We start from the raw sequence: 22293 nt of genomic DNA on the forward strand, positions 1-22293 counted from the left end.
ACACAGCAACAGAACGTACCAGCGTGACTTCAAACACTTTGTTACAGGAAATGTTCAAAATGTCCTCCGTTAGCGAGGATACATGCATCCACCCTCTGTCGCATGGAATCCCTGATGCGCTGATGCAGCCCTGGAGAATGGCGTATTGTATCACAGCCGTCCACAATACGAGCACGAAGAGTCTGTACATTTGGTACCGAGGTTGCGTAGACAAGAGCTTTCAAATGCCCCCATAAATGAAAGTAAAGAGGGTTGAGGTCAGGAGAGCATGGAGGCCATGGAACTGGACCGCCTCTACCAATCAATCGGTCACCGAATCTGTTGTTGAGAAGCGTACGAACACTTCGACTGAAATGTGCAGGAGCACTGAAATGAGGATCGACACATTGTTGGATGAACCATTCGCAGAAGTGCACCCGTGGAGGCCAATCAGCTGCTGATAGTGCCTGCACACGCTGTACATGGTACTCCCGTAGCACTCTCCATACAGTGATGTGGTAAATGGAAATGAGCGTTTGGCGTCATTGGCCGGGAGGCCCCTCGCGGGGCAGGTCCGGCCGCCATATCGCAGGTCTTATTACATTCGGCGCCACATTGGGCGACCTGCACGCCGGATGGGGATGAAATGATGATGAACACAACACAACACCCAGTCCCTGAGCGGAGAAAATCTCCGACCCAGCCGGGAATCGAACCCGGGCCCAGAGGACGGCAATCCGTCACGCTGACCACTCAGCTACTGGGGCGGACAGTGATGTGGTCAATGTTACCTTGTACAGCAGCAACTTCTCTGACGCTGACATTAGGGTTATCGTCAACTGCACGAAGAATTGCCTCGTCCATTGCAGGTGTCCTCGTCGTTCTAGGTCTTCCCCAGTCTTCGGAGTCATAGGCTGGAATGTTCTGCGCGAGTCATAGGATGGAATGTTCCGTGCTCCCTAAGACGCCGATCAATTGCTTCGAGAGTCTTCCTGTCGGGACACCTTCATTCTGGAAATCTGTCTCGATACAAACGTACCGCGCCACGGCTATTGCCCCGTGCTAATCCATACATCAAATGGGCATCTGCCAACTCCACATTTGTAAACATTGCACTGACTGCAAAACCATGTTCGTGATGAACGCTAACCTGTTGATGCTACGTACTGATGTGCTTGATGCTAGTACTGTAGAGCAATGAGTCACATGTCAACACAAGCACCTTCCTTCAATTGGGCCAACTGGCGGTGAATCGAGGAAGTACAGTACATACTGACAAAACTAAAATGAGCTCTAACAGGGAAATTAAGCATTTCCGGACACATGTCCACATAACATCTTTTCTTTATTTGTGTGTGAGGAATGTTTCCTGAAAGTTTGGCCGTACCTTTTTGTAACAGCCTGTATAGCGGACATGTCTAAGACATCAAGGTAATTTGGATGTCCCAATGACTGGGGACAAACTGTGAGCTACAAAGACCTGGGCGTTACTGAGTCTGTCAGGACCAAAGGCACACAAACTGTCGAAAACACTTCTGCAACTGGAGATTACAGCCAAGGATGCCAAAACAGAAGTCACCAGTTTCTACGTTTCTAATTTATCTAGGGGTCACTCCTGTAGGACACTCATGTTTTAAGAGCACTTGCTGTAAAATTGCACTAAGACAAAGACAAGAAATAACATTTTGTAGATACTTTGTTGTATGAAGTGGGCTTTTCAGCTCCAACACTAACAACTTCTGCTCTTGGATTGATGGATCCTGTGGCAGAATACTGTGCTGCAGTCCAGATCAACAGCGCATACATCGGACTTGTTGACATGCAATTCAACCAGAATATGTGCATCATCAAAGCATAATCACAAACACTCCAGCTTTCTGGTCACCCATTGTCAGTCATGTGGCTCCCCCATTTTTGTGGCGAGACTCTGCTTGAAGCAAGAGTTCGCAAAAATAACTGGTGATTCTCATCTCCCTGTAAATGAGGATATACCATCTACAAGATGCAAAATTTCTGATAAGCAACGTAGTAACAACAACAGAATAATGGACAAAAATATGGCACAACAATGCTACCCCAGAGCAGCTTAAGGTGCCCGTCATCTTGTTCAGGCCACCAGGTTTTGGAGAGCACCACAAGATCTGATCTGTGATAAAGAGAACAAGGACAAATCATGGAAGATATACTGACTCAGTGTACAAATAGGAATTAATAGTGCCCAGCTGTGACTCATGGCAACGAAGATATCAATTCAATACATTCAGCAGTTGAATATATATTTGTGACTTTCTGTGCTTTGTTAATACTGGAAGTTGAATTAACTTGTAATTATGCCTTTTTCTGTGTATTAAATATATTTATAATTTTTTGGTGTGTGGTGTGATACTAGTTGTAAGCTAAATAAATAATAAAGAAATTACCAGTCATATTAAATGACAGTAAATAAATTTTTGGTTGCTTCAGCCCATACATCAATTTTGGTTTGCATCCTGCATTGTAAGTAACTTTCTTGACAGAAATAACAATTTAGTGTTCTGCTTCAGAGAGTAAGTTTTGTGCTATACTGGTTATTGCTTTCAGTTGGGAGATTCAGCAGTTCTCTATCAGGTTTAACATTACTATTTTAACACCATTTAATAAAACTAAGGTGCAGTGCTCACTAATAATGAGGCCACAGTCCTTAAATCGGCTACCAAGTTTCGTCAGATCCTTCCGCACACATTTAAAAAAAAAGAGTACTTGCATTATGGCTACAACGTAAAACATTGCTCCATAAACTGTGCTTCTCTCTGTATGAAGAGGCGATATCTAAAGTAATAAATATGTTATAAGAGAAGCATTATTACCTACAGGTACATATTTTACCTTTGACAGGCTGTGTGTCTGTTACCACAGACTGCGCCTGCTGCTGTGTCTGGCTCGCAGCCTTTGCTGTTGTTGCAGTGGTAGCCCCAGCTGCCACACCTCCACTACTACCGCCTTCCTGTGGCCTAAAGTTTCCTTCCAATCCAGCGTGTCGTTCACGATTAGGGCGGCGGCCAGGCCTCCTCCTGCGTCGACCCCGTCTCGCAGGTTGTGGTAAGGAAACTGTAAACCACACGGTGGGTAAACATAGAATGTCTGTCCAATAATTTATTCTCTCTACACACACCAGTGGAACAAAACTGTCAAGTGTGGATGAAGAAAGGTCACCTTTCACATAACATAGGAAGTTTGACATGACAATAAATATTATTAAATGGAATGGCCAGTATTCTGGAGGAGTGCACTTTCTTGTTCTTAGCACTACTAGATGGAAATAAAAAAATACAGGATCTATGAAATAAAGGAAGGAGAAGGTATCAGAGTGATTATGGCTATTTTAGCAACCAGCATTCAGTCCGAAAGGAACAAGTAATAAAGCCACACAGGAGACACAGGTAACCCACACTATTCTTCTTCTTCTTTCAAGAGGCTAAGCCTTGCCTCTTTAGCCATAGCTTCCTCTCTTCAGCAGTCCTCTTCATATCCATATATGTACAACATCCCATCTCTCTGCTCGTATTTTTTAAATAGGATGTTCTAGGTTGTCCCCTCATTTTCTTACATATGATCTTGTCCTCAAAAATGTTTTGCAGAAGAATAACATGTCTAATTAGGAGTCCAATCAGTTTTGCTTGGTGCTGGTCTGTAGCTTTCCATTATCAATACTGGTTTAGGTACTCCCTACATCCAGGTCCAACAGGTATCACAAACACTGACCTGATAAAAAGAAAAGTAAGAGCTGGAGGGCAAGACAAAATGCATGAAAGATGAAATTTAAACACTGCCAACTAAAAAGTATAAAGAATGCTTGAAAATTTCAGAATAAAATTAATGGGTGGAATAATACACAACAGGCATGATTGTAAGGTATTTGAAGTATGGGGACAAATCCATACCAAAGTTTTCAACTCACACCAACTGAGTTAAAACTCTCAGGTTTCCAACAGCTATCACGATCACCAACAGAAGTTACAACCTTTCTTTGCTGAGAATGGTACTCGTCTGCTGCAGGATGGCATAATTTCAACAAGCATGAGGAGCCAGTGCTGCTTCAGAAAGCACTGGCCCCTCACAAGTTGTGACATTATGTGGTCCCATGGTGGGGCAGACCTGCTGCTTTCTGCTGGACTTGCCTTCCCACACACAACAGAATACAGAGCGCCTCTGGAAGATTCTAGAGTTCCCTACTTCATGAACATAACCATACCTTATCACTTCTGTCAGTCAGCAGATATAATTCCTGATGACAATTGTGATGAAAACTTTCAAACGCTCAAGAATTTGAATTCAAATGATGCAGCTAAAAACTGAGAATAATTTATGTAATCTAAGGGTTCATGGCAATGTGAAGAGTATCATATAAGAGCACAACATACAAATAATATGTTTTTGAGGCTGAGAAAATGGCGAATCCAATAGACTAAGTGTTATGGTTAATGTGAATACCTTCTTTCATTATTTGTGTTTCAGAAGTCTGTAGATGATAACAGTAACTTTGCTTCTCCCATTTGCTTATAACAATTCCTAGTTACTCGTACAAATAATTGATTCTTGAGCTTTCCTGTCATGCATCACCTCCTCCTCAGCTAGTCATTCCATCTTTTTAACTCTTGAGCAGACGTTGTGTTGATATAGACTGCACCATGTTTAGTTTTGTGTTAGTGGCAACACTGCTTTCTGTCAGAGATTACTGGCGCACTAGCTATTCCTCTGTTGTTGTCTCGACTACAATCTGTTGTAGTTAGTTTCACTCTGTAACTTTCTGTGTGCCTTTTGTTCCGTGAATCTGTTGGCAGAATGCCACTGGTGTAGAAAGAATCCCTTGTGCCTTGTCCTCAAGTAAATACGTATTTGGTACATATGTGAAAACATGCATATGTATACCAGATCAGTGCTTTGAAAAAACTAACTATTCTGTTACTTATTCAGGGAAATGGTGCCCGAAGAAATAGTCAAAATTCTGCTGGAGTTGTTGGACATGTCAGATCATGAACTGTGCAGCAGTGGCAGTGGGGAATCAGACGAGGAGGTGGAAGTAATGCTAGAAAGTGAGCATGACAGTGATTCTGAACAAGACATATCATCTGTTATTGAAGTAGACAACAGTGATTTGAGTGACAATGTGGAATTTTTTATTGGCAGAGATGACTTTACAAGGTGAAGAGGAATGGAATACTTAACCAGAGTAAAGTTAGAAATAAGAATGTAGTGAAAGTGTTTCCTGGTCCTAGAAGCAATGCAGATGACCTGAGTACTGAAATTTCTGCTTTTCAAAAAATAATAGACAACAGTATGATAGACAATATGGTCACTGACACAAATCTATATAGGAACTGACATACTTGCTTTACTGGGATGTTTATATCCGACTGGAATAAAGAAAGAGCATCACACTAACATACTCGAGCTACGGCACTCAGATATAACAGGAATGCAAGTTGTAAAAGCATGTATAAGTTATTACAAGAGATTTTTGTTTTTACTCCGCTGTATGTGATTTGATCACAAGGACACACAAGCTGAAAGAAGAAAAACATACAAACTAGCTGCTATTCATCCTTTCTTGCAGCTGCTTGTTCTCAACTGCAGAAAATTTGTACAACCTCAGGCCCTTTGTGACTAATTATGAGAAACTGGAGGCTTTCTGTGGACATTGCAGTTTCATAGAGATTTTTTTATATCCTCAATAAGCCTGCAAAATACACAGTCAAGATCTTTGTTATGTCAGACTCAAAAACATTTTTTACAAGTAATTAGGAAGAATACTGCGGGAAACAAGAGGATGGCCCATATCTGATCTCAAACAAGCCAGGCAACATAGGAATGCACCTGTTATTAACATCAAAGGTTGCAACAGAAACGCCACATTTGACAACTGATACATCATTTCCCCTTTGGTGACATCTTTCCTAAAGAAGCAGCTGACTTATATTGGCACGCTGAAGAAGGACAGAGGAGAAATACCTGACGAATTTCAGGCAAGTAAAATATGAAAAATTGGGCATTCAATCTTTAGATTTCAAAAAGACATAGTTCTCACATAATATGTACCAAAGAAAAACAAATCAGTGATACTGTTCTCAATGATGCGAGAACTACCTAAACTTGATGATAAGACAAATATGCCTGAAATAATAATGGACTACAACATGAAAAAAGGAGAGTTGACATCGTGGATCAATTATGTAATGTGTACAATGCCTCGCGCATAAAAGACAATGGCCAATATGTGTCTTTTACTCTCTCATGAATGTATCAGAAATAAATGCACAGATTTTGTATTCCTCAAATATAAAAAAACCCCATTATGCAAGAAGAATTTTTTTGAAAATTTATCAATGGCATTGATGAAGTCCCATTGACTGAAAGATCCAAAATAACGTGTCTGCCTGGTAACATTTCTGTTTTCTTGATTAAATATCTAGAACCCTTGAGAAAGAAAGACATATGTCCACCCGCATCTCAAAAATCAGCAAACAAGAAACATGAGAGGTGTGTAATTTGTGGCTGAGAAAAGATGTATCAAGAACAATTACATGTGATATATGCTAAAAGTTTGTTTATAAGAAACATGTGACAGTTGCTTGCACTTGCAACAGTAATGAGTAAGCCCTTTTTTAAACAGTAGATTCCATTCATGAGGCTTAAATTGTAAGGGACATGCACAATGCTCAAAAAATAAAGTAAGTAAACCTTAATCAAAACACTTTGTATTAAATTTTCATGAAATATTTAAATTTTACCCTAAAAAAGTTCAAATAATCAATCAAATTCACAAAAAGTATAGAACTAAAATGGTCAGTAACAGTATTTACAAAATAAATATAACTTTCCCAAAGTTTAAGACTGTGTTATGCTAATTATGTACTGGAGCACAAAATGCCCGGTGCGTCTTCTCAACTAATGAAAATGTGGTGCACATGCACGAGGGTTAAATGGCTCTGGGTTTACACAGTCATTTCGCTTCAGCCTCCCAAACCCTGCCCACTTTTCCATTTGTTTCATGTTACTGTACCACCATTTTTAAAATTACTACTCAAAACATTTTTGTGTATTTAGGTGTTGCTAACATCTATATTTACTGTTCTATTTCTTTACAAACTTTATTTTCATACAGTCTTTTTTTCTCTAAGTTCTAAGTGGAAATATTTCACCTGCTGACAGTAATTTTTTCTCAATCATAAAACATGAATCTTTGCTACAGCAGTCTACAATCTATTTTGTCCTCACTACCTATATTTCATGTATGCCACTCAAGAGCCTGTTCTCTGTGATACTCTTGCATTTTCCATCTCTTAACAAAAGCAGTTGTCTTCCGCCTCCCTGAGTTCCTCTTTCTCAGGAACGTCCAGAGTGGCAGGGGAGCGCCACTCACGGGCGCAGACCGAGAAGGCAACACCAGGAGGCCATGACCGCAGTTGGAGGCGGCCAGAGTGGGCACGGACGGAATAGGGAACACCTAGAGCGGCAGGATAGCGCGACTCGCGGGTGCGGACCGACTAGGGAACGGCAAACAGAACACCAGGCACCAGGCAGGCATAAATATGCGACCCGGTCCAGCAAGCAGCCAGTCTCAGGGAACACCTGATGAAGACGTCAAGCAATGACGTTGAAATATCGTGGTTGGAAGACGCTGATATCTGGCAGAAAACCCGATTTCCACGAGATGTCATGTTAAATGCTCTTGATAAGCTGCACATTTCCAATCTGGGATGGGATCGTGCTTCATGAGAATGTTCCAACCCACACATCTGCCTAAACTTCACAAAACATTCATGTATTGTTCTGGACCACACTAGAATACCTTCTGTACAGGCCAGACTTACTGCTCTGCAATTTTCATTTGTTTGGACCACTAAAGGAAGCAGTTGGATAAGACAGATTTGGTGATGATGGCATTGATGAAATGTTTTGTGTGCAACTGGCTGCTGTCAAAGCCATGTTTGTTTCATGAAAACAGGACCAAGAAATTGTCTATACACTGGGAAAAATGTGTTTCCCATTCAGGAGACTAAATAGAAAAATAAGTTTGGCTGCATGAATTTTTCTGAAGTTTAACTTACAAAAAGATTCATTTTGTAGTTGTAGTTGTGATTGAAGGTTTAATGTTGTGGCATATATTAGCAATATTACAACTGAAGGAAATTGGTGGATTCTTAATTCATGTTGGCAGAGATACTTATTTACAATTGGAAAAGCAAACATGATGACTAAACTATGTTTCTTGTGACATTTTGTTTATTTGCTTAATTACAGGTATAGGACAGCTGAGTTTGAAATACAAATGCAGCCACTGGGAATCTGTATTTTGTAATCCAACCCAAGATTTTGGACGTCATGTTTTTTCTTACATCAGTAATAGGTGTTTCTGTCACCATGAAATGGGCTTTGTAAACTCTGCACAGCTGTGTTATTAATATATTCTAAAGTATGCTTAAAAAAGAATAATAGTTGAAATTACGATTGCAAGTAATAAGTATTGTGACATCCGTAAACAGTATTCAACAAATTAAAAAAATTTATTAAAGGATGTCGAGTCTTTTTCCATCAACCTTCTACCACCCCCCAGCCCCCCTCCCTTTCCCGAGTCCTGCTTGCTCTCTTGCAACGTATGCTTGAGGGTGACAGACTGTTGAAATTGTTTTTTCAGTTGATAAATATACTGACATCAATAAACAGTATGCAACATATTCAAACTTTTCATTAAGACTTTGGAGCCTTGTTCTACCAAACTTGCCTCTCTCTCTATCTGTCTCTAGCTCCTCTTTTCAAGAGATGGAGAGGAATCATTCAGGTTTTAAAGTCAATGCCCAATTTATAAATGAAGCCTCACATTAAGTTAGTAAAGGAATCATATGTGCATATGTTATATGCCTTTTCACCATAGCTAGATGTGCAGTAGCAATGTGTGACAGAGAAAAATAAGATGTTCAGTTTTCAGAGGAATGCTATACAGGAAAACATATTTTGTATGATCAAAGGATAATAAGAAAATTTTCAATTGGATTCAAAACATATTTCATAACCTCAGACAGAAAAGACAGGAGGATGTTTAAGATAAAAAAAATCTTTGTATTTTCTCTAACCTTCATAACATTTTTGCAATTGGAAGATGCAACAGGCTGTGGGTGCATCAAGGTATTGGCTTAAGCATGTCATGCCAGCACTGTTGTGATTCATGCAGGAAATCAATCCTTGGATGTCACTAAAGCATGATAATATTTTATTCAGAATAGTGGAAATAATTGTGAATATTCTGAAACAAGCATAAAATGGAGAAGAAACTAATAAGGATGTTACCTACACTAAGACTATGGAAATGCTAAGTAAATGTTGTGAAAGCAATGACGTCACAATATAACAAGGTAAAAAAATTAAACAACTGGATCATAATTGAAAAAACCAAAAACAGCGTGTTAGAACTAAAAAGAAGCCATGGAAAGTATATCTCTACTAACACCCCCCCCCCCCCCCCCCATCCCCCCCCCCCACACACACACACAGAGTTGTGTGTGTGCACGCGCAGAGAGAGAGAGGGAGGGAGGGAGAGAGGAAGAGAGAGAGAGAGAGAGAGAGAGAGAGAGAGAACAAACCTCTAGAACTTCTCTATAACTAGACTTAAACTTCCACATCAAATTTTTTGTCCTGTGTCTTCTGAACCAAGTCTCATAATATCTTAACAATAAATACTAAATAAGTATAAGTTACTGAAGTAGATACAAAAAGCCTTAAGAAGGTATGAGGTGAAAGCTGTCGTCTATGCACTCTCTGTATGCAAGAATTTGGACAAATAAACAAAACTTATATATCTACACATGTACCGATGTAAGTACTCACAATCTGGTACAGCTTAAATAGTGGCTTTTGGGTTTTATGATGATGGGAGGAAAGATGTCCACACATCTGTAGCTGGTTTATGGGTTGTGCACATGTAAGAGGTAATAGTTCAGGAATCACACTAGTTTTGAACCTTTTGTTCTTTTCCTAGTCACTATCTCTACCCCCACCCACATACACACACAAACACACAACCATGGCCTTGTACATCAGACATATCTGGGAGATCACAACTTATTTTCACCTTTATACTCCTTTTTGATCAACTCATCAAATTTTCAAAATTCTTCTTTAGTCCACACTTCAAAAGAAAATGTTTTGATGCTGTGGACAAGGAAGAATGTGGGAAATACTGAAGAAAACTGGAGTACAGGACGACATGATACATGGGATCAAGAATGTGTACCATGACAGCCACAGTAATGCCAAATCACCTGTACAAATGACTGAATCCTTTGGCATGAAATTTGGTTTAAGGCAAGGTGGAGTTCTGCATCCTCTTCTTTTCATTACTATAATGAATGAATTCAAGGGGAAAGTACACCAAACAACCAGAGGTGAAAAAAGAAATCCATGTTGTTTGCTCATAATATTTTTATGGTATGACTCTAAAGAAGACCTTCCAGATCAAATAAACACCTGGGCAGAAGCTGCTAAAATATGTGGTCTCATTTTCACCCAGGAGAAAAGTGAAGCAATGGTCATGAAAATATATGGACAGCTATTGGGACATGTTTAACCTGAGGGGAAACAGCTACAGATAACCCATCATTTCAAATCTCTTGTCTGTGTTGTCTACAATTCTGGTTCTACAGACAAAGGAATCACTCAAAGAATACACCCAAGTACTAACTTCTACCAAAGAGTTGAAGACCCATTTTGAAATATGGTTGTGATTCATAGACACTGGAAAGTAAAGAGACCAGTAGAACTTACGCGACTGAGATAAGTTTTGCCTGTAGCATGGTGGAAAAGGTGCAGGAGAGATAGTACCTGAAATGTGGAAATCTGAAAACCAGTGTGTTGTAAGACTTCAAAATAAAATAATCTTATAGCGGCTGGATGTTATGGACATGTGAGACTCATGGATGCTAAAAGTCTACCAAGAATAATGTACAATTTAAAATTCACAGGTAAATGACCAACAGGAAGACTAATACTTTGGGACAAGGATGTGATGGTTTCTGGCATCGAGCACAGAGGACGTTTCTGGGATGGATTCAAGGAGGGAGAGAAGTTTAAGAACTTGGTGGAGAAGCATCATTTGGCAACCAAATAAATAAAATTGAATGATTCTTGTCTGAACTGCTTATTGTCCATTTTTCACTTCTGTACAAGGCAGTGCTCATGCAAATACACTAAAAGACTTCATAAACTTAGATTTACACACAGAGAGGAGGAGGGCAGGGAGGGGGGGGGGGGGGAGGGAGAGAGGGAGGGAGAGAGAGAGAGAGAGAGAGAGAGAGAGAGAGAGAGAATATACCACGAAGGGGTTATGTCATTTTGTCACAAATTCATTGATGGAAAATGCAAAATTGTAAACTCTGGAGGCCGATGGATAAATGTGTGACACTGCAGCACAATTTCACTCGACAGCTGGCAAGAATAGTAAACAGGTACATATAAATCATTCCGTGTACTCGGTTGGACAGTAACTATACCTCACAGACAGGCACATTAACAATATATATACAAATGTCAGCATTTGAGAGAGGACGTGTAGTTGGGTTCAAAGAAGCTGCTTGGAGAAATCAGCGAATCATTTGACATTTGAATAGGAACGATGCCACTATTCGACAATACTGGCAGTAATGGGTGAAGTAGTCGACCTAGAGAAACGACAGACACAACAATCATCAGAGAGGCACTCAGACCCCCAAATTCATCACTATCATCAATCCGATGTGCAAATAGTGATTCAGTGACCACAAAGACCATTAATAAGTGGCTCACAGAAAGGGGGCTGAGCCCACAGTGCCCCTTGCACTGAGTACCATTGACCTCTGAAACCAACAAGCCTGTTTGCAGTGGTGTTGGGCACATTCGGCCTGGAATCTCATTGACTAAAATAGAATAGTTTTCAGTGATAAGTCCTGCTTTGAACTGAGCTCCTACGATGAGTGAAGGTGCGTGTGGATATGCCCCAGACAGTGGTAGGATACTGACCTGACTGTCACCTACCACATGGCCAAACAACCAGGAGTTACCTTTTGCGGTACCATCTCATTTCATAGCAGTATGTTGACAATATTCTATGCCTATGCAGGGCATCCTGGGTTTACATTTCACCAACATAAGGCCCATCCACACATGGTGAGAGTTTTTACCGCTTGTCTCCCTATCTTGGCCATAAGGTCACCGGATCTCTCCCCAATTGAGAACATTTGGAGCATTATGGGCAGGGTTCTTCAACCCGCTCAGGATTTTGACAATCTAATGCCACTACTTTTAATGTTTCATTTCCTAATATTCTATTAGCATCACCTGATTTAATTAGACTACATTTCATTACTCTTGTTGCTCAAATATTTGAACATAATGAAAACAAGACTCCGTATAAATAACACAATGGGCTTTTGTCTGAACACTCATAACCAAATACAGCTAGGGAAAAGGACAAATTGGGTATAAAATTGATCAGTGTGAGGTTTAATTTCGGAAAAAGAATATGTAGTGGCTTTAAAGTAGTCATAGTAATGAAGAAAAGGGTCAATCCATATGAAGTGGTCCAGTGATGGTTGCTTGACCATTATTAAATATTTAAATTATTTTATATGTGATTGTCCTATATTTGAGAAGTTCAAAACAGTTTTTTAAATAATTTATCTTGCACCTTTACTGGATGGCAACCACTTTTATATGTAGGTGAGTGATGATTTTTCAGTCTGGAGACATTAGTGAAAATTTTAATATCTCTGCACTCTGTTGAGTTACAACATTGCAATTGACATTATTGTTTTTAGAAAAGTGTCCTCTACAACATTGTCTATTACACAAAATACCCTGAATTCAAAAATAACCAGTCAAAATGACCTCCAAAGTTTGGTATTCAAATTTTCAAAAATACACTTTTTAGGCCCAAAAATAACAAACAAGGAGTGATTTATGAGAGTATTTTTCCCTATAGTTAGATATCATACACTACTAGCCTCAAATAGAGCAAGAACACTTACAAATGTTTCCTTAATATTTTATGAATTTTTGAAATTTGAAAATTTTCATTTTTTGTAAAGTTTGGGGTTAGTTATCTCAAATGGGACTGAATATAAAAATATGATTTTTGCACAGTTTGTACACCTATATGATAGCAACGTACTGTAAAAATTTCAACATTGATATCTGACTGTGAATAAAGATATAAAATTTTGAAAAGGAGGAAATAATTCTCATTACTCTACAACTAATCTTATAGCTGTCACCTATTTAAATGGTTTATTGTTCCATTGTAATAAAATTTAATTGTGACATATATTTAGTTAACACTATCACCCAATATTCATTTAGTTTATTTATTTTTAATAATGCAATATTAAACAATAGGAGCTTTAGCTTTTGTTCTATGGTAATAAAAATGCTCATTTACCTTTAGGTTTATTGTCAATAAAGAAGTACATTATTGCTGGTGTGGCAGTGTAGAAGTATATTATTGCTGGGTGTGGCATTGTTGTAGTCAGTCTGTTCTGAAACCTCTATTAGAGAGGATGTACATACTTCATCGAGAGTGTAGAATGTGTTATGTGCTTTGTTCTGTGTGTAATTTGTAATTAATTTTGAGAGATTAACTGGATTGCAATAACATGGATGAACAGATAGCAAGTGACGTGTGTCACAAACAGTTTGTGGTTCAGTTTCTAAAAACTTGAAAAATGCCAATGACTTTGATGAAGTTAGACAAACTTTGATTAAATTTCGAGTAAGTTCTTCTGTAACATCAGTGTGTGAGTATCAAGAGAAGAAATATATTCTGGAGTAGAACCACATTTTTGGAAGAAAGTGCTGTGATCCACTTAAAGTTCATAAAATGCCTATTACTAAAGGTTTGAGGGAAATGAAACTTGAACATTTGTCCTTGTTATGTCCGAGTGAAACAGCAACCCAAGTGAAACATAATGTGATTCCTGGAAATTCCCTGTGCCCAAACTGTTACTCAAAATATTTGTTGAGAATACAGAACCAGAATCATGTAATCTTGTTAATGACATTTATATTCCTAATGAGGAAGCTGTTAGTATATTGGATTTTGCTTGTTCTATGTTAGATGTATCTCCTGCTTCGAAAATAATAAAATTAAGTAGCAGAAAAAGAAAAGCAGCTATTGAAAATAAGGTACAACAAATTTCAGACAAAATTAGAAACGACTTGGAATCATGTTTTAATAATACAGATACCAACATTATTTCTAAAGAAGAAGAAAACCTACCACCAGCATCATCTGACACTGAATATTTGAGCTTAATAGAGAAATTAAAAATTAAATGTTCAGTGACATCTAAAGAGGAAAAAGTTAAAATGTTAAGTTAGCTACCTGACTCATGGTCATGAGAAAAAATAGTTCTGGAATTCAACATTTCTCATCATTTGGTTAAACTAAACAGAAAATTAGTGAAAGAGCAAGGAATTCTTCCAGTTTTAGGGAAGAAGAAAGGAGTAGGTGTAAGTGAAGAAACAATTAAAAAGATCCAGCAGTTTTTTGAAGATGATAAAAACAGTAGAATATGCCCAGGTTGCAAAGATATCAAAAAGAGTTGTTATGAATGGAGTTAACGTAACAAAGCAGAAACGACTAGTGCTGTCAAATTTAAATGAACTTTATGTAGCTTTCAAAAATTCTCACCCTGAATGCAAAATAGGGAGGTCAAAATTTTGTGACCTCCGCCATAAGTGGTATATTTTGGATGGATCCTCAGGGACACACTCCATATGTGTTTGTTTATATCATCAAAATGTCAAACTGATGATTGCAGGTGATCTTACCTTCAAAGAGTTACTAGATGTAATGGTCTGTGACAGTAACAGTTATGACTGAATGATGAGTTTGTATAATAAATGCCACGGTAAGGAAACCATTATTGAATTGTTTCACGAATATGATGAAGAAATACCAGACAGTATTACATTCAAACAGTGGGTCGCAAATCAGGAAGAGTACTTGGAATACTTAATTGATAACTTACAAAAACTCAAAAGTTACCACTATGTTCCTAAAATCCAAAGTAAGTTTTTGAAGGACAAAAAAGCACAACTTCATGAAACTGAATGCATAGTGACAACTGATTTTGCAGAAAATTTTACAATTGTGATTCAGGATGCAATACAAGGGCACCACTGGATCAATGAACAGGCAACAGTGCAGCCATTTATTCTCTACTTTAAAAATGAGAAAGATGAAGTTTGCAGTTCTTCAATTTCCATTCTAAGCACAACACTTTGGCTGTATATGTGTTTCAAAACTATGTAATAAATTACATAAAAGAAAATTTCCCAAGGTTGAGAAGCTGATATACTTTTCAAATGGAAGTGGTAGTCAGTATAAGAGCAAAAAGAATTTTTCAAATCTGCGCAACCACAAAGTAGACTTTGGGTTGGAGGCTGAATGGCGCTTTTTTGCATCTTGCCATGGTAAAAATGCATATGATGGAGTAGGAGGTACAACAAAATTTGAAGTAAGTAAAGACGGCCTACAAAGACCAACCACAGACCAAATTCTCATAGTACAGGACATGTATGTCTTTTGCAAGGATAATACCAAAGGCATTACCTATTTTCTGATCAAGAAAGAAGAAGTGGTTCTGTATATGAAAACAGCACCTCAAACCAGATTTGAAAACTGTACAGCAATAAAATGAACAAGGCATTTCCACAAATTCCTTGGCATTGCAGAAAACTTAGTTCGATGTATGTAACATCAGAAACCGAAATTTATGAGGATAATTGTGTCAGTAAAATTACATGTCTGTCTTTAACGTTGAATGACATAGTGGCATGTGTGTATGATGGGCAGTGGTGGCCTGCAGAGGTTGAAAGAATAAGTTTGGAAAATAATGATGTTTTTGTGCATTTTTACCACCTTGCTGGTCCAAGAACATCATTCAAGAAATCTACCAGTGACAAAGTTTGGATACCAATGAAAAATGTTTTAAGGAAACTTTCAGTCCTTGAATTTACCACAGCAACTGGGAGGTCTTATTCTATATCACAGAAGCTGTATGAAGAAATAAGTGTTCTTAACATTCACCACCAGGTTTTGGAACAGTCACATCTCGAAGGATGTTAATTGAAAATATTTATTTTAAGTATGTCAAAATAAAATAAATGTTAATTTCAGTGATGTTTCCACTTTTTTGTATATAATTCAGTACCTTTCTTCAACAATAATTGATTATATCCCGCGAATATCACACATGAACAGGCAACAGCCATAAGATCAGTTGTAGAGTAATGTGAATTATCTCCTCATTTCCAAAAAATTATATCTTGGTTCACAGTCAGATCAATGTTGAAATTTTTACAGTACATTGCTATTATATAGATGTGCAAACTGTGCAAAAATCATATTTTTATATTCAGTCCCATTTGAGATAACAAACCCCAAACTTTACAAATAATGAAAATTTTCAAATTTCAAAAATTCATAAAAAATAAAGGAAACATTTGTAAGTGTTCTTGCTCAATGCTGTAACTTAACCCAGTACAGAGATATTCATATTTTTGCTAACGTCTCTAAATTGAAACATCGTTGTGTGCTTACAAACGAAAATGGCCGCCATTCAGTAAAAGTGACAGATAATTTTTTTAAAATAACTGTTTTGAACTTCTCAATTATAGGGTAATCATATATAAAAAAATTAAAATATTTAAAAATGGCCAAGCAACCCACTTTTATTGGACCACTTCATTTGGATTGACCCAAAAACCTAATTAGTGATTTGAGGGAAAACTGTAACAAATGACAAACAGTTGCTGTTAACTACAGAAAAGAAGTGTCAAAAAGTTCAGCCCTTCAGGGCCTAGCTATTTTGTGCAAAAAAGGTGGCATAGGTATGAAACTTGACTTTAAAAACAGTCTTCTTCAAATAAAAAATTTTGGACATTTTGAGAACAGCAGTCAATAGGAAGACAAACTAGATGTCAAAAAGTTTATCTTTTCAGTGTCTAATTATTTTGCACATAAAAAGTTACATTGGTGTGATATTTGACAGTGCTGATTAAGGTGAGTTCTATCAATTTCATTAATTTTGTATGGAGCCCAAAATTTCTTAAGATTTTTAACATTGTACATCTGTGGATACAGTCTGATGCTTTTTTAAAGTCCACGAAGGTTATTACAAGAGACATATTTCATTTCTTGTAATATGCTATGGCTAATTTTAAAGTCATGATCTGTTCTGCACAGCTTCTCCAAGGTCTGAAGCCTCCTTGGCATTCACCTAATTCTGCCTCTAGTTGCTCTTTGATCCTCTCTTATAGGATTCTGGAGAAAATCTTGTATGTGCAGTCTAAGAGAGATTCCCTATATTTTACCCCCATTACATTCAGAATGTTTATAGATGTGAAAATTACCAAACTATCAGATTAATAAGTCACGGCTGCAAAATACTAACACGAATAGAAGCCGACCTTGGGGAAGATCAGTGTGGATTCCGTAGAAATGTTGGAACACGTGACGCAATACTGACCCTACGACTTATCTGAGAAAATAGATTAAGAAAAGGCAAACCTACGTTTCTAGCATTTGTAGACTTAGATAAAGCTTTTGACAATGTTGACTGGAATATTCTCTTTCAAATTCTAAAGGTGGCAGGGACCAAATACAGGGAGTGAAAGGCTATTTACAATTTTTACAGAAACCAGATGACAGTTACAAGAGTCGAGGGGCATGAAATGGGAGGCAGTGGTTGAGAAGGGAGTGAGACAGGGTTGTAGTCTATCCCCCGATGTTATTCAATCTGTATATTGAGCAAGCAGTAAAGGAAACAAAACAAAAATTCGGAGTAGGAATTACAATCCATAGAGAAGAAATAAAAACTTTGAGGTTCGCCAATGACACTGTAATTCTCTCAGAGACAGCAAAGTAGCTGGAAGAGCAGCTGAACAGAATGGACATGGTCTTGAAAGGAGGATATAAGATGAACATAAACAATGGAATGTAGTCGAATTACATCAGGTGATGCTGCGGGAATTAGATTAGGAAATGAGACACTTAAAGTAGTAAATGAGTTTTGCTATTTGGGGAGCAAAATAACTGATGATGGTCGAAATAGAGAGGATATAAAAGGTTGACTGCAATGGCAAGGAAAGCGTTTCTGAAGAAGAGAAATTTGTTAACATCGAATATAGATTTAAGTGTCAGGAAGTTGTTTCTGAAAGTATTTGTATGGAGTGTAGCCGTGTATGGAAATGAAACGTGGAGAATAAATAGTTTAGACAAGAAGAGAATAGAAGCTTTCGAAATGTGGTGCTACAGAAGAATGCCGAAGATTAGATGGATAGATCACATAACTAATGAGGAGGTATTGAATAGAATTGGGGAGAAGAGAAATTTGTGGCATAACTTCGCTAGAAGAAGGGATCGGTTGGTAGGGCATATTCTGAGGCATCAAGGGATCACCAATTTAGCGTTGGAGGGCAGCGTGGAGGATAAAAATCATAGAGGGAGACCAAGAGATGGATACACTAAACAGATTCAGAAGGATGTAGGTTGCAGTAGCTACTGGGAGATGAAGAAGCTTGCACAGGATAGAGTAGCATGGAGAGCTTCATCAAACCAGTCTCTGGACTGAAGACCACAACAACAACAACATTCAGAATTTCAAAGAGTGCATTCCAGTTAACATTCTCAAAAGCTTTCTTTGAATCTAAAAATGCTACAAATGTAGGGTTCCATTTCTTCAGTCAATATTATAATATTGTACATTCAGTATAGCCTCACATGTTCCTATATTTTTCCACCCAAACTGATCTTTTCCCAGGTCAGTTTCTACCAGTTTTTCCATTTTTCTTGAAGTCTGAGAGTATTTTGTCCAATATCTTACGATATTTCTACAGTGTATCTTACCTTCAGGTGATACTTGTAGAATAAGTGTATTCACTATGTTACACCTCCTTTATATTCTTATTGTTCTCCTTCTTGCTACCCACTCAACATGAGCTCAAGAGCTTGTGACTGAGAGGGAAGAGATGGGGAGTGATGAGAGTATACAGGAGGTGTGCAGTAACGAAGGCACTTATTCTACAACTATCACCTGAAGATTATGGCAAGGTATGCTACCAAAATATGTTATGGAAACAACTGTACCTGCCTGGACACGCGAGAGCAGTATGAACAAAACCTATACTGTTGTTGAGGTGCAGAATCTTCATGACAATTTGGTAAGGGCGTGTTAAAACTATTTTGATAATAAACAACCCTCTTCTGATTTGTGTGGCTTCTTTAACTGTGTTTTTAGAAATAATGGGATGTTAACAGAACTTTTTTTCACAGCAGTAGACAGACACCAGAAACTTCCAAATACATTGCGTAATGGTAAGGCACAGAATATTTAAAATGCAAAACATTTCCAGTGTCAGAAAAGGACTTTGACCATAATTTACTAGTTATGAGCAACTGATTAAAACTAAAAAATTGCACGAATGCAGGAAATTAAAGAGACAGGAGATGGATAAGTTTAAATAACCTGGGGTTGTTGAGAGTTTCAATGAAAAAATTCAGACAACTATTGCCTGAAATGGAAGACAAATGGATAGCTTTGAGAGGTGAAGGATCAAAGACGCAAGGCCCAATGGAAACCCTTAGATAACAAATGAGACACTGAATGAAATTGACAAAAATACAAAAATCTAAGAATAAACAGACAAGAAAGAATACAAACGTCTAAAAAAATTGAGACTGACAGTAAGTGGAAACTGGTGAAGCAGGATTGGTTGGACAAAAATGAAAGGCTTTATAAGCATACTTGACTATAGGACACACTTGAAGATAATACTATAGAAAGAGAAGAGGAAATAAATGAAGATATAGGAAGGATGATATGACAAGCCCTGAAAACAATTTTGGCAGATCTCTGAAAAACTACATCCGGCTGGACATCCGAGATCAATACAAACAGCTGATTGCCCAGGAAAGCTTAAGATCATGCAGTACAGATTTTCTTACTGGGCCTCACTCAGTGTGTTGTTTATTTCTGCAAACTATAAGACTTGTTGACACATTACTGACAACATACTGCTTAATTTATATACAGGAGCCATTAACAATAATTTTTACTATAATATGAAAGCACTGAATATAAAACAATTATATTTAGTAACATAAATAGAGTAAGTACAAAATTGTAGAAATATGACACAGAATTTCTGGCCAGTACTTAACTTCAGAAGTGAAAATTTTAGTAATGTTGAGGGACAAACATTAAAGTAGATACATTATACAACCTTTTGGGACTATTAGTTCCTTCCTTAGCAAGGCGAGAAATAGTCTTGGTAATGTTATAACGGAAGAGTATATCACTCAAACACCAGGGCAAAAGTGACCACCAAGTACAAGATTAGCTATAATATTTTATGAGCATGAAAAACTTAATTTCTCTTCCTGCAGAACCCATATTTTGGAAATGATAAACTATAATCTTTACCTTCTTCAAGTCTGAGGGTATTTCACCTGTCTCATACACCTTTGACACCAGATGGAATAGTTTTTCACGGCTGGCTCTCCCAATAATGCAAATGTGAAAATTACCAATTTATCAGTTTAACAAGTCATGGTTGCAAAATACTAACACGAATTCTTTACAGAAGAATGGAAAAATTGGTGAAAGCCGACCTTGGTGAATATCAGTTTGTATTTCGAAGAAATGAAGGAACACGTGAGGCAATACTGACCCTACAATTTATCTTAGAAGATAGGTTAAGGAAAGGCACCTATGTTTACAACATTTGTAAACTTACAGAAAACTTTTGACTATGTTAACTAGAATGCTAGTCAAGGGGCATGAAAGAGAAGCAGCGGTGGAGAAGGAAGTGAGACAGGGTTGCAGCCAATCCCTGAAGTTATTCAATCTGTACATGGAACAAACAGTAAAGGAGACCAAAGAAAAATTTGGAGTAGGAATTAAAATACAGGGAGAAGAAATAAAACCTTTGAGGTCTGTCAATGAAATTGTAATTCTGTCCAAGGCAGTAACATACATGGAAGTGGAATGGACAGTGTCCTGAAAGGATGATATCAACACGAGCAAAACATGGATAATGGAATGTAGTTGAACTAAACCAGGAAATGCTAAGAGAATTAGATCACAAAACGAGACACTTACAGCAGTAGATGAGCTTTGTTGTTTTGGCAGCAAAAAACTGGTGATGGTCGAAGAACAGAGGATATAAAATGCAGACTGGCAATGGCAAGAAAGGCATTTCTGAAGAAGAGAAATTTGTTAACATCAAATATACAGCATTAGGAAGTCTTTCTTGAAGGTATTTGTTTGAAGTGTTGCCATATATGCAAGTGATACATGCACCATAAACAGCTTTGACAAAAAGAGAAGGAAGCTTTCAAAATGCGATGCTACAGAAGAATTTTGAAGATCAGGTGGGTCAATCACATAATGTATGAGTAGAACTGGGAAGAAAAGAAATATGACCAAAAGTAGGGATTGATTGAAAAGGCACATTCTGAGACATCAAGGAATCACCTGTTTAATACTGCAGGGAAGAGGGGGAGGTGGGGGATGAAGCAGCTCGCACAGGATAGAGTAGCATGGAGAGCTGCATCAAATCAGTCTTCGGACTGAAGACCAAAACAACAACAATTTTTACTTATAAATAAAACATGTATTGTAAATGGCAATCAAACATGTCGAATGTTTTCTGGATCTTATATCGTAAGGTATTAGCTGTAGTTCACATAGTCAATGAGGAATCATTTAGGAAAGATTTCATAAGCAAGTACAAAACATTTTGCAAAACTCCACAATAAACGGATATAAGCAAAACAGTTTTTTTAGTCCTGTATGTCAGACCTAACAGACTTCAATTTTATTCCAACCACAGGACATGCAATGTTGCTCCAAGGACCTGTGGTGAACACCAGTTTGAAGAGAATCCTACTTTTTGTTTTTATCAAAAGACATCAGTTACTTTTCAGTTCTGCATATAACTATTTCCGTCTTTTATTAGCAAATTATTGCATTGTCTTTAAAAATTTAAAATTAGCTCGGTTTTCTTCAGTTTCAACTTCAAAAGACAGGATTTGTAATTGCGGTCTCTGGTTTGCCACAATACACCCAGGCAGCAAATGTATAGAGAGATGCTACGAATCATTTTTTTATTAATTTCTTTACAAAAGTCAAAGCTAAATGTTCTCCAATAGTTCAATGCACAGAATGTTGATTCTTGAAAACATATTCTTATAATAATTTTATTTTGTTTAACATGAGTTTGTGATGTAACTATGAGGGTAAG

General features: G+C 37.6%; 1 protein-coding gene across 2 annotated transcripts in view; it reads right to left on the reverse strand.

Moving 5' to 3' along the window:
* The window catches only part of LOC124625776 (peregrin), a 260021-nt gene that overhangs the window by 77382 nt on the left and 160346 nt on the right, over window positions 1–22293 (reverse strand). For both annotated transcript variants that reach the window (XM_047149217.1, XM_047149216.1), the window contains exon 16: window positions 2845–3066. In XM_047149217.1, coding sequence (XP_047005173.1) covers window positions 2845–3066 — 222 coding nt within the window. The remainder of the gene's footprint in view (window positions 1–2844; window positions 3067–22293) is intronic.

The sequence above is a fragment of the Schistocerca americana genome, chromosome 8, assembly GCF_021461395.2.
Source record: "Schistocerca americana isolate TAMUIC-IGC-003095 chromosome 8, iqSchAmer2.1, whole genome shotgun sequence".
In the NCBI taxonomy this organism is placed as follows: domain Eukaryota; kingdom Metazoa; phylum Arthropoda; class Insecta; order Orthoptera; family Acrididae; genus Schistocerca; species Schistocerca americana.